Here is a 15,056-nt window from a genome sequence, read left to right on the forward strand (position 1 = left end):
ATATTTAACTAAAGCATATTACATCATTGGAGTACTTAATTTTCTACTACAAATCTTTAAAAAAACTACTGCTGTATATATTACTAAGTAAAATATGTAACTTTAGTGGACTCATTTTTTAGTAAGAATAAAAATCACTATTTATTTCTTTTCATAGACAAAATATATAAACACAATGTCACTAAGAATTCATTTATATGGAAATAATGTTAAAAATACAAACATAAATAATACATGGTTCGTATGTAGCTGTCAACGTGTTAAAAATAATAATGAAAAATTAAGAATTATATAGTAAAAAATTTTATTTTCTCTTCATTAACCTAGAAGCTTCTGAGTAATGGTGTATTGTGTACATTTTTCACCTGTTTTTAATGCATTGAAAATAATTCCGTAATGATGGACCATTGCGATCGTGACTGTAAAATATTTGACCGATTGCTTTGCACTTAAAATGTTAACCCTTACAACTTTCTTTATTTTTCTAACAAATCTTTTGAAGTTACGGATAAGGATAATATTTCATATATTTATTTCCAACCGTTTATGAAACTTTTAGCGCGAATTCTACAATGTGAAATATCTTTTCACGGAAACTAATGATGTATCACTTACCACATTGAAACCCGCGCGGATAGATTTACCCGTTTTATAGACTGATGACAAGCGCCCAAATGGATAAATCTACCCGTTTAATTGACAATAAATATCGATAAATGAAAGTGAAATATTATGAGATTTAATTATTATTTGTAACATAATTTAATTATTTATAATTAAGATTACGAATTAATTATTGTGCATGGTATGAAAATTACAAAAATATAAGTATTATAATGCAATTACAATTGTGCCCAAACAGGTACAGTATCAAGAATCTACCTAAACATTTGGGTCTCAATGTGATAAGAATGAAAACTTAATTGAGGGGTACATTAAAATTTTAAAGTTGTATTCATTATTTATTGATTTCGGTATACAGAACTATATTAAATTTTGTTGTGTTTTTATATAATTTTCCTTCATTTAAATATTAACAATAAGTGATCTAGTGAATTCAAAAGAATAAACTTATAAACAGTAATTTCACCTGGAAAAATTTAATAGTTGTTAGGGTTAATTTTGATATCACTTCAAAAAGATATAAATAGTAATATATTAAATATCGTTATGCATAATTTAGATAGTACATTATTTCTTTTTGTTATCACAGAATACGTTATAAATATAATACAATGGGGCTTATGAAGTCGAAACTAGAATCAATAAAGAAAATAGTTACATAATTAACATTATATTTTATAGTTTTATATCAAATCTTTATTAAACAAGTCAATAGTAAAATTATAACAACCAAGACAATGGCGGTGATATACAAAATTTTCATAGTAAAGTGAATGAACTTATATTAAAAGAATTTTGCAATTTAATAAAGCACATGAAGCTGTGTTTTAGTGAAAATAAATTTTATTATAAAAATTAAAAATCTTTTTCGAAGAAATAAATGCAAGTGAATTTTTCTTATACAATAGTTACACATATATAGGGTGAAGCATTGAACATGACCATTCAATCATTTCTAAACTAAGTATTATATAAAAAAATGTATTTTTTTACAAAAAGCATTTGCTATTCTAATAATTTTCTTTTATCTTGTCTTTTAAGCTAAGTTTGAAGCTGATCTTAAGTTCTTTAAATAGAATACCAAAATATTAGGCTTTATTTGTCCTAAATCTAAATAATAAACGAGATTTTACTTTGTCCCAATATTATAATGCAGCTGCTAGTTAATGCCGTGGTATATGATACGTGCCCAATGCAAACGTTTCCCGTGATGATTGTATCATCCTTTGTTTTGTAAGCTAAATGTTTAGAAGAAGCGGAGGTGCAAGATATTGTTGATTTCTTTGTTTATGAGCATGGAAGATAAAGGCGCCTCGTGAGGGGTTCTACTTATGAAAGATACGAGTTATTTATATTTGCTGAATTTAAAAACTCGTAGATGTAATGCTGCGTTTTGTACAATGCAAAGTTCAAAAGTTGTTTGAAGTGGTCATGTTAAGTGCCTCAACTTATATAATATAAAATAGGCCATCATTTGTTTTATACTATAGAAGTGATACTTATCTAAATCGAAATAAAGAATGTTACATGTTTAATGATGGACATATACAATAAATAAACTAGAGACAAGAATTTAATAATTTGTCAAGTTATTTTTAGTACTATGAATTTATGTACATATGATAACCACTATCAAGAAGGAACTGTGTACTCAATCTTGAAACTTTCAATAAGAGAATATAAAATATGAAAAAAATAAAATTACTTGCACATATCGATAATATAATGTGAACTATTATTAAAATACACATAATGTGATTTTCTGTGATAAGAAAATCCAAGAATAAGTAACTTTTAACAGTGTATATTTTTTTAGAAACGAATTTGGTTTACATTAATCAAATGTTTTTTCTATAATGAATTTCTATTTGGACTATTTATGCAAATACACTGTTATTGATAAGCAAAAAATATTCCAAAATGTTAAGTGTTATGATCAAACATCATTTAATTTACAAATCTGTATGAACTTCTTTTATAATTCTGTTCAATAAGAATAAAATAATATTATTTATATTAAGAAAATTGCAATCAAGGTATTTCACATTTTAAAAGCAATATTCTCATTAATTAACATCAAAGGCATTACTAATTTTTTGATATATTGATTTTTATTGCAACAATTATTATATGGCTCTTGTTTGTTTCTATTAGTTTTCTCAGCATTACATCTATTATTACATATCTTTGCATTAGTTTAAAATAATTTGTAATATAATATTCTCTAACAGTAGAATACATACAATGATGATTAAACCATATAAATTTTTTAGAATAGTTAATAAAAACTATCTTTTCAAAGCCCTGAACTATAAAGAAATATAAAAAATGTTTTCAAAATGCTAGCTTAAATGATTTTGAAATATAATTAATAATTAATAAATATAATTAATATTGAAATACTAATGAACAACATAATTGGACGTTTTATTTGTTTATATAATGAATCATTTATAATACATATATAATTTTTAGAAAATAGCATATAGATTTATTTAAACCTATTATTTTATTTTTGAATGTTACAATATACAAAATCTAAGAAGATCAAAATCAATCAGAATTTTCTACTAATCTTATTTATAATTTTGCTCATTTGAAATTTTTTGTAACAAGTATTTATTAAGCATAAAAGTTATTACTAATTATGCATTCTATTAAAGAATGCATTCTATTAAAAAAATAGATCTGATTATATTTAATAACTATGATTTTTAATCGAATTACATAAGAAATCTCATGTATGTGTTATCATAGGTGAGGTATAAAATGAACATTCGAACATTCGGTGGGTTGTCAGGATTCTACGCAAGCGGCGATGCTGGGTCGATTTAGGCCCCAATGTAAGTTTATATCGTATTATTATATTTGTTTTCGCTTATTTCTACAAATTATGGCATGGACAATAATAATCAAGAATAAGAATAGAAGATAAAATAAATACATTTAATCCTGCCTCAATGTCGCTTTGAGATTACATCTATCATTATGCAAAACATTATTTTCAAAATTATTTTGATTGTTTATTAGCTTGTGAAATGTTAAGCTTATTATAATTGGTAATAATTGGGAAGTATATAGCAAAATGTTAAGAACTTCTAAATAACAATTTTTTAAATTTGGACACGGTGAATTTTTATACGGCATTGAATACGTTTCTTTTCTTGGAAATCACACCGAATACTGTTAAGAAATGCATCTTCTAAGCTGTACTTGGTATCGAGTATCGAAGTAGCGAGTATTTTACGTCCAGGGTGTAATGATAAAGTATAATAGTTACCTAGCTCATGAAAAATCGTAGGGAGAGGGGTAACATGTACTAGGAATTAATAATAAATAAGTTCGTTAACGCATCTGAACTCTTACAAATAACAAGAATATGAGAAATATAAATATGCCTTACCACGTTCTATTAAAAACAAATTACATGGTAATTAATAAATATTTATACATGGTATTTTAGAAATATACGTCTATACTTCAGAGGACGAATCTACGTAGTAAGATAAATAAAAAATGTCACGAACATATGTCCTGTAGTTCTTTGTTTTCGAGTTATGGATGACTAAAAGAAATATTCTACGTGTCCATTTTGTGTCTCAATAGATGCTACTCTTAGCATTGAGTTCTGAATTTGCTCGAAAATATCAGGTGTTTCACGAATAGTTTCAAATCCATTTTATATCCTTTTTATATCAAAATACATTACTAAAAAGCTGCTCTGCACAGGTGAAACTTCACGAGCCATCTTTAATGCAAAGGTAGCACAATCACTCGAAGTAAGTGAAAGACAATAGAGAATGAGAGTTTCTCTTGAATATTTTAAAACCACCAGAGATTATAATGACACTTTTTTGTGGAGAAAGCAACTCTCGTATCTCAATGGTGAGACCACTAATCAAAAAAGTAATTGAAAAATGCTTAAATTTAAGCAACGATAATGACACAATTTTGTATGTATTTAAAATGACTTTGATTTCAGAAATTACGAACCGTTTTAAACTTTAATGGAACAAAGATGACACTCTTTCATTAGGTCATATATCTTGTTTCTTTGATCCACGGTATAAAAATTTAGAGCATGAAACATTCTACGTTAGAGAGCTATTTCGTACAGAAGTAAAATGTTTGTTTCACAATTCACCTGCATATAAAGTAAACCCAGAAAAATCACACAAGAAAAGTGCACTTGAGTTTTTATACGATGAAAATAATGACGATAATGAAGTATATAAATATTAAATGTGAGACTTATATGGCCCAGTCACAACTATGCTTTGACTTAAATCCATTTGAATAGTAAAAAAGTAGGACAAATAAATACCCGGCGATTTTCGAACTTGTCAAAAAATATTTAACAATTCCAACAACATCGGCGATGTCGGATTGATGTTTTTTATGTATAGGAAATATTGTAACAAACAAAAAAATCGTTAACTCCCAGAAAATATTAACACTTTAATTTTCTTACATTAAAATAAACGATTAATATATTAAATTTTAATCAGCAAAATTATGACCCTTTTTATTTTTACCTGCAGCCTAGTAAATTGTGTCTATATCGCAAATTATTTAGGTAAAATTTAAACAATCAAATATTTAGTTAAAAAATAAAGTACACGTGGAACTTTATGTTTCGATATTCGTATACTTATGACCTTAGTATTATCATGCTGCGAAAAGAAGGCACAAGTTGTTTACATCGACAATTTGGTTCCTATTTAAATATTATCACTCATTCGATAAATTTCTCGTAACGGAAAAATAAATACAATTTAATATGCGTAATAATGATTATTATTTTGAAAATTATTTATAGCAAAAAGAACTAATTTCTATTTGATAAAAATAATATAATTCCGCTTGTACTCATTTCTATCTAGATAAATTCTATATAACTACAATTTACACAAGAACAAGTCATACTAAAATTAAAACAAGCATGACCTTTACATTTTCTTACATTACAAATTTTCCGGGGGGCTACTGCTGTCCGAACCGCTTGAATCATAAGAATCCAATCTAGCTGACTCTGCAGTTTCAGTATCGTTTCCTTGATTCAGTGTTAAATTTATTATAAAACAAGTTCCAATAATTGGGATATGTGACGCAGAAACTGTGGCTGTTTGGTACGAGCTGGCGACGAGAAACGTCTCTATGAAACGTTCAACGAAACGTTTGGAAACTTAAGAATGTTTATCGTACGTAGCATGCAGTTCTGCACTCTTAAAAAGAAACTTTGTGTACGATTTGTCATTCTCTAGTGACCATTGTACAATTTTATATGTGTTGTAGCATTTTGACATTGCTACAACATGTCCCTTGTTCGTTGTTTTCGAAGTATCACGAATATCTAGAATATATCAGAGAAGACTATATCAGATGATTGTGCTACCAGATCAAGAATATATCAGAAGATTGTATGTTTAATTTAGTTTCTTTATTTGTTCTTCTACTTTCACTTTTCTGATATTCTGCTATTTTATATTTTTTGCTCTTTGTTTCTCAGTTTTGATTCCTCGTTTTGCTCTCGAGTGGTCTTCGACGCAAACAAGTGGCGACCAAACTTGCGCGAGAGCGAACACATGGCAATTTTTAGTTTTCTACCCTGTTCTTTTTCCTATGTTCCTGCGATTTTTCTTTACTTTACTTTTTTAGCTTTTGTTATACTACAGCTGTCTTGGTATTTTTCTATTAGTTTTAAGGACGCGTAGATCAGGAGAGATCAGAGTATACTCCAGTTTGCGCCAGAGTTCTGTTTATCACTGCACACACGCAGCACTAACACAGCTTAAGTGTGTTGTTGAATTGAATTTTTAAGAAGCGAAGGTTTAGCTGCTTTTGGCGTTCTCACCTTTTCACACATCAGTGTATTAACTATATTTATTTAACATTTTATTTTAATGTTACTATTTTTACTTTGTTCAATATTATAACAGCTTATTTCAGTATTCTTGTTTATTGTCTATACTTTGTTTAATATTATAGCAGCTTAATTCAGTACTCTTGTTTATTGTCTATACTTTGTTTAATATTATAGCAGCTTAATTCAGTACTCTTGTTTATTGTCTATACTTTGTTTAATATTATTGCAGCTTAATTGTACAGTACTCTTGTTTATTGTCTATACTTTGTTTAATATTATAGCAGCTTAGTTCAGTTTCCATTTAGTACTTATTTAGTGTCAATTTAGTGTTAGTTTACCATTACTTTATTAATTTAGTCTCAGTTTAATTTAATTATTGATTCAGTGCCATAATGTTACCTTAGTATTAGAGCTTAGTTTTTTTTGTTAAATTAAGTATTTTAAAAATAGTATTATTATGCAATCGCATAAAAAAAGGACAAACTGTGCACGAAGCATGGTGTGAAATATGATTAGAAAATGTGATGAGGGAGCGAAGAATGGCAAACTTCTTCATCAACGACATGAGGTGAATAACCGTGTTGCCGAATACACAAATTTATCTCGTGGAATCGTGTATAGGATACGGAAAGAAAGTTCCGACTCTGAAGATGGATTGCTACTAGTATTATGCACGTATTCAGAAACTCTAACACCAGTTGTAAAAAAAATTACTCTTAATTAAAGTCAATTAAATATTTAATTTTGTTAAATTTGTGTTCTATTGAGAACAATAATAAAATTGTTGATTTAATGTATGTTGCATATTTCCTTTATATGTATATAAATAAATTATTACAACTTTTCTTTATTAAATATTGTCAGCTACTTGTAATCTTAATATTATTTCTTCTGCTAAAAGTAGCACTTATTCTATACTTCAACTTCAACGTTATATTTTTCGCATAAGTTCAAGATGTTTTTCGAAAATTTTTATAGATTTTGATACGTCAATTATCTTATTTTGAAATGTTATCTAAGAAAAACTCTTTCCTGTACGATGAAAAAATTGGAATTTTTTCCGGTCATGGACCACTATGCGATCTAGCGGGCGTCGCGATTATTGTATCACATCATTAATAGATCAACTGATCTTGCTAGCGGCGTTTAACGTTTATTAAATTTCTTATTTCATTTCATATCGACTACAAAATGATTATTACGCGTATGAAATTGTACTCATTTTTTCCTTACGAACTATGTATCAAATCAGCGGTAATACCTAAACCATAAGCAAATTATTCTGATTATGAATACTTGACGCTTTATTGGGAGCTTACACCGATGCACTTTGATATGAATTCGTTCTCGCTCGAACTAGGGATCACCGCCGTTGATCTTTGTCGTCGTCTTCGGCCAATGGTGCTTGTTGCGATCGTAGAAGCAGCAACGTACTACGGGCGGAGCGTCGATGTAAACAACTTGTGTCTTCTTTTCGCAGCATGAAATACTTGAGTATACGTATGTACATTACGATTCGTCAATTTCGATACCCGTGTATTACTTGTGTATTTCAATACCTGTGTATTCGTGTATTAAGATATACACGGATTAATACACGAATATATTAACTACATGTATTTATATCCCTATAGACACACGTGAAATGTAGATCTCTAATTCAAAGAGACCCTGTTAGAAGATGCGATATATATGAACACGTACATAGTATGCGGTTGTAACAGTAGATTTTAATTTTATGATAATTGGAATCAAAATTGTTCTGTTATGCTGGTTCTGGATTTTAAGTTAAGGAAGGTGAGCAGAAGGAATTCCGTTCGTCGGTAAATGGTATTCTGTTAGTAAAGTAGATCATTATGCTCTCTATCGGTATGATAGTGTCACAGAAGATCGAGGAGGTATAAAATAGACGATGCAGGCAATGTTTTTGTTACACAGATGGGAGGCTCGGGAGCCTTTTACCATTTTCGTATCATTACTAATGTTATCAACTCAGACTAGGTTAAAATTTCACTGCTATTACATGTACAAATTGAAATTAAGCACGACAAGAATTAATTATTTTGGCAGGAAACAGAATACTATTATACGAAGTTTTATCGTTAATGTAACAACTAAATGTCTTTTTGTTGATGTTCATTTCAAGTTGTATGTACAGTCCACTTCCGGTTTTTATTGAACTCAGGTATTATGTTTGGTTCCGGAAACCAATTTTTGTCTTCTTTTGAATGTATTCCGTTAAATTTAATCCGTTTTAATAACGAGCGAAAAAAATTCATATAAAACTATTATTATTCCTTTAAACATATTTATATCTGTACTTAAGGTATCATAACGAACGAAACAATTGAGTCTTTATTATACTGTCGAATACTGTTACTTTAAGTAACCCATTATCTATATGAGCAAATGATACAATTTAATGTGTTTAATGAGTATTAAATGCATAAATACAGCAAAAAGAGTAGTACCTCTTAAATTGTGTTAATTTAAACTAACGTTCAACACGTACTTAATTTATCGAATCAAAGCCTTTATTAGAATTCTAAGTTCATTATGATTTTATTACTCGTACTCCGATTTCGAAAACAGGTAAATGCAGTTGTTTGAGATCTTTGAAAATATGAGACTTCTAAAGGTTTTTTGATGCTGTTTGTGAAACCAAAATATACAAATATAAAATATAAAAAATTCCGTATAGTCTTCCATATACTTACAAAAGTTTCCAATGTAACACTGTTAGGTACACGTTATTCTTATATCTTAAGAAATTATTCTAAATTTGCAGTCGATTAGCTCGATATTACCCATGACGAACAATTCTATGTCGCGAGTAATATCGATAAACCTATGTATTAGGTTTCATCTTGACAAAGTTTTTGCGAATGGAGATCTAAAAGGAGTTAGACGAAGTTTAAGACCTAGCGATTTCTCTGTGTTATTTTGACAATCAGTATTACTAAACTAAGGAGATAAAATAAATTAAAGTTTTTTTAATTAAACAAAATTGAAAAAGACAGCGTGAATTGTACCATTTTATGTATTTTCTACACTTCTAAATTATGATACTAAGTGAAAGTAATATATATATATATATATGCATATATATAATTGTCGGATTATAAGAAATATTTAGGTCTATTTCATAAAGAATATTACAGATGGGATTTTGATCAATAACCCTTGTTCATTTATCATACTTTCGTATCTTTTTGACTACATATTTTCCAAAGCAATACATTCGTCCTCTTTACTTTTATGGTTTTTTTTAAACGACTTTATGATTTTAAAAACCTCCTCTATTCATGGATTTTCTGCCCTGACTGTTTTTTATTTACTTCTTTTGGTTGACAAAATAATTAAATGTTACTCAAATGTTTCGTTAATAGTATCTTGTGTGTTGGAAATGTTCTGTTGTCTACTTACGTGAATATTTGCTATATTTTTATCGTTTTTATGTTCAGTATTGAGGCGCGAAATAATCAGAAAGATTAGTAACTTTGGAAATTCGTTTATTACCGGTACAGTTGTAAACCGATGCTCCTGGTATTTCGGAGCATCACGGTTACACAGAGAAAGTTAGGAATCTTCCCTTTTTCCACCCTGAGCCGAGTACCTCTCGTATATTACTTAACTATCAATCATTTGCAATTTTTGCTACTTCCACTACTAGACACTCGCCAATGAAAAATTTAGAAATATTAACATTTTCCATCCAATTTTATAGAGTTTAGTCTTAAATACCTCTTCCTTAGAAATATACCTGTAGTTTTAACAGAAGTACGTATTAGTTCTTTCAATCTTTGCTCATACAAATTTAATTAAGTGTAGGAGTAACATCTTGTTAATGCCTCAAGGATTACAAGTCGAACCATTCAGTAACATCAAATTCCTAAAAATATGGATTCTTTTGTAGATAGCTGTTGGAATACAACGACTTGGATCCATGCAGCCCTTGAGAAGTCAAGACATGGGGGATGGGGTCGTTCATCACCATGCCCCATCCCATGACTGTATTATCTTCTACTATTTAAATAAACGTTCTATTTACTTTTCTCTTGTTTTGCCAACAATTCCTTTATTCCACAATAGCTGCAAAGCCAAAAGAATAGGAAGATGTTGCAAATCTGTATAAATTGTAAAATATTCCACAATATTTGCTTTATTAGCCATAGTAGGTGCAAAGTATTCTTTTCTACGATACACGTTGACGTAGAAAGTCAAGGAAAAAGTTCCGATGACGTTTTTAAAGGTTCAAATTTTGAAAAAAAAACACTATATACATCGTCTGTAGAAGACCTAGACTTCTTCCTTCGGTAACCTTGTGTTTCTCTCTGTAAAATTGAGAAAGAATAATTGTTGTTTTCTTTTTAGTTTCGTTGACGTTACAACTCATCGTGGACGCTATCTTTTTCCACGTCATTCTTTTATTTTATATTTTACAATAGATATTTTTCGCTTTCCACACATACGAGCAATTGCAATATAATCCGATTAATGTTTTAATTTTAGGATTATCCCATCCAATGTTGATCTTAATCAGTCGAATATTGGATAAAAGCTGACGCTTGAAAGCGAAGTGACTTTGAGCTTGCAAATAGGCCCTTTGATGTACCGTCTCCTGAGCGAACAGTATTCATTATTCATTGTTCACAAAAATGTCGACACTGCTGGCGAATGTAGTTCGTGAGCTGTTCGTTAAAAGCACTATGAATTCAACATTAATCCCATTTCCTCTTGTTACATGTACAATGCAGGGTCCATAGTGTTTTTGTGTGCGTGTGTTTAACACACTCCTTATGAGCTCGATTAAAGAGAAAGATGATCGAGATCATCGAAACAGATGCTCCATTTCTTTGTCAGCCACGTTGTCACGACTTAGGGTTGAAGTGGTACTCTCTACAGTTAAACTATCTTTTTCTCGAATTGACCTACTAGTGTATGGCAAATGATCTTTCAGGCCAGTTACTCGATTGGTCACTCGCTTATGAAACAAGTATCGATGATCTAAGTAACGAACGAGTGAGCGAACAGAAAAGAAGTTATTCATATAATAATTACATAAAAATAAATTAGACTAAGTTTAAAGTAAAGATCCCGCGACGAGTGTAATATTTTCGTGACTAATCTAAAATAAACTTACATCTAGACACAAGTATTTATGTCTACGAGTTGTTGATAAAGGGAGCACTGATGACAGATGCCCACTCGATATTTGTGAACTTCTCTGCTCAGGGATGATGATACGAATTATCTAAATTAGCTGATCTAAATCGTCTTTATTCAACGAAATACTTAGCTAAGAAAGACAGAAAAATCATTCGAATAAAATTTTAAACGAAATATTTTATTCTGATAATGAAAAGAAAAGTTAAAGAATCATAAATATTCATAAATATTTTATTATTTGATTATAATTATATTAAGATTATAATTATGAATTATATAGTAATTAAATTCTCTTCATCCTATATACGAAGTGTGTCTGGAAAGTATCGGACTTCTGAATATATCTTTCTATCTGACTGTGTTATTATGAAAAAGAGGTTTTAGGTTTGGGTGGGATCTTTATGAGTGTCCTGCAGATCTTCAATCGATCGAATGCGTCGAGTAAAGAGTCCACATTAAATTTTGTCAAAAGTTTGGCCATTGTTGTTCCAAAATTCAATCAGTACAACGCGTAAATTTTATGACGATAAAACTACAGATGATGCACATTTGCTATTTTTAACGTTTCTATTTCCGGCTTTGATGGTCTACAGCCACGATCTCTTCGACCAAGTGATATAGATATTTTCCAATCAGCGCATCCTGGTCTATGAGAAGCCTTCCTAAATAATTACTATTTCTGCTGGAATAATAAATAAATTGATGTAGCTCACGCTATAACACTTACAGTGAAGATTTGTTTTACCGCGTGATATATTATTTCTATTGTTTTCACGATGACTGGGCGCTAAGTACTCTGTTCACGCTTGAGTTTGGAAGAGCCTGGGGGGATTATTCTATCAATTGCATCTGTCAATCTCGGTGTTATTATTTTACCCATAACGAAGTTGGTAAACCTTGCATTTTTTAAATAACTGGCAATATAAATGCGTTTTAAGTTAGGTGTTATGAACGTATTTAACGACATCTCTTATCCTTAGATTTAAAAGTTACCAGCAATTTGTACTAAAACATAAATAATAAAGTAGAAATAAGCGAATAACTTTAAGCTCTCTATGTAAAATTGAATATTCAAAATACTTTAGAGTACAATTTAAATAAGCTTGTTAGTATAATTCACAATATTCAAAGATTATTAATTCTTAGTACAAAATTTATTGGTAACCGTGAAAACTGAATTCAATAGTGTCAAAGTAAATGCTATTATTAATTTTTCTTCCTTAATATTTAAGTCAATATCATACATTTGTAAATAATAGTGTAACATAATATCATCACGCATTAATTGGTTATAGTATATTATTTATACGTTATTTTGCAGAATATAAAAAGATTCAGATTACACTAATATTTGACACAATAATTTTTCAGTTAAATATGTATTTTGTGAATATCATTCACATTTTGTTATAGTCTATAACTTAGGGATACCTAATTCCAGGCCATTAAATTTGTCTTTTGTATACTCTTTATAAGGTGTGTCATTGCCTGCTGCGCAATTGCTATTCAATGTATTTTTATACCATATAGTATGTGCAATAAACGATTTAAAAGAAACAAAAGAAATAGTTTAATCCTAGGCGGTTCGTGTATCTAAGGTCGTTGTTCACATTTCATTCATCGAATACTTTTTCTTTCTATAAATTTTATTGATCAACTATTACGACAGCCGTGTGATGATAGTTATCATACATTGGAAACATAAGATAATGCATTTCAGGTACTGGAAATATAAAGACATTCGATTTTATGAATATAATTCTTTGCTGCAGTCGATATTTGGTTTATATCGAAACCCAGAACATTGAGAATTTGGCATACCATGCACATGGAAACGAGTGGCAACTTAAAAAGTTGAAATATATTTTCCACTGTTTCTTATTCATTCTCCGTTGCAGCAACGACAACTAAAAATACGGACATTTGGATTGATTTGAGAAAAATGCAACGTATATGTCTGTGAATACAATTGAATAACTGGTATAATACAAAAATAGCTGTAATTTGGAAATAAAATTATATCGAACCTATGTTCATATGAACATTTTTTCTTATTTTCTGAAATTATTTTGAAGTTATTCCCACATGTTTTAGAATACACTGTATATTCATTACTTCGTTACTACTAAAAATATTTTAGATTAATCTTAAAGGAAATTCAATTTTATATAAAATAATTGTTAAATAACTTCAGAATGTAGCCATTTTCCTATTTTTCATTTTAGTTCCTTACTTTTGGTACCTGTTACAGCCACTTTTTAGCGTATAACTACTATATTGTATAAATCTCTACATAATAAGAATTTATTACTACGGTTAATTGGTATAATTAATATATTAAGTATTTTTCACAGTAAAAAAATGACCAATTGTTATACAGATACAAACATATACTATATGCATACACATGTTCTTCCAAATAATTAGCTTTAGTAACTAAACACTACCGCCAGAGATAAGACACATATTTTTTTATTAACATACGTCATCAGGATTATTTCGTCAGTGTAGGCTACTTTACTTGAAATTGAATAAGTTTCAAGATGTAAGGATTATTCAATTGTAATTTCTTTTCCAATCGAAAGCTCTACTGTTAACGTAGCTTGAACTACTGACTCTAAGTTTAATTTAAGACGATTGTTAAATGCTCGGTGTATTTTTCAACAGAATTCATCGATGTTATATCATCGAAGGAAAATCTTGAAAAATAGTTCAGTTTCCGTTGTAGAATTATTTAGATCATATAATAGGAGACTGAAAGCGAGTGCCGCCCCGTGAACACGTATACGTCTATATAGTCTGCTTTTCTTCTGACCGATTACCTTTCCCACGGCGGCTTATAGGAGCATAACCGCGTTTATATTACAGTCTGCCGTGCGCACTTAGTCACACGAGTGTACACATACACGACTAAACTTAACATACGGCTCACTATGAGAAATTCTCATTGCGAGGGCGATTGTCTGTTGCAACAGTAAAACGTCGGCACTGATCCAGTTTGAAAATCAAACGCATAGAATCTCCAAGTGTGATTAAATGGCCAGCAAATCAGCTTTTATCACGATGCATAAATGTATCTGTCTGTACAGGCTTAACGAGTTATGTTCAATTAGTAGGTATAAATTTAACTGACTGAAAATATTAGCACCTCTAAAGGTTTAATAACGGCTTGTTAGTGTTTGTAGTTACACATTCGTTAATCTGATATATGTATTGTGGGAACGAGAATAGATACAAGTTCGTTAGAAGATAACGTTTACATGAATGAATGATTATACTTGACTTTAGTAGAATTAACGATCAATAGAATATTAAATAAAAATTAACTTACAATTGGTAGTTCTATTGTATGTTTTGATAAATGGGTTTGGTATGTAAGAAATTCAAATTATGATCA

At 29.6% G+C, this 15,056-nt stretch overlaps 1 protein-coding gene across 1 annotated transcript in view; it reads left to right on the forward strand.

Annotated features, from left to right (window-relative positions):
• Positions 1–3,277: 3,277 nt before the first annotated feature.
• The window catches only part of LOC143149106 (uncharacterized), a 62,447-nt gene continuing 50,668 nt past the window's right edge, over positions 3,278–15,056 (forward strand). The window contains exon 1 of the mRNA XM_076316188.1: positions 3,278–3,467. Coding sequence (XP_076172303.1) covers positions 3,443–3,467 — 25 coding nt within the window. The 5' untranslated portion in view covers positions 3,278–3,442. The remainder of the gene's footprint in view (positions 3,468–15,056) is intronic.

Source organism: Ptiloglossa arizonensis, chromosome 7 (assembly GCF_051014685.1).
Source record: "Ptiloglossa arizonensis isolate GNS036 chromosome 7, iyPtiAriz1_principal, whole genome shotgun sequence".
Classification (NCBI taxonomy): domain Eukaryota; kingdom Metazoa; phylum Arthropoda; class Insecta; order Hymenoptera; family Colletidae; genus Ptiloglossa; species Ptiloglossa arizonensis.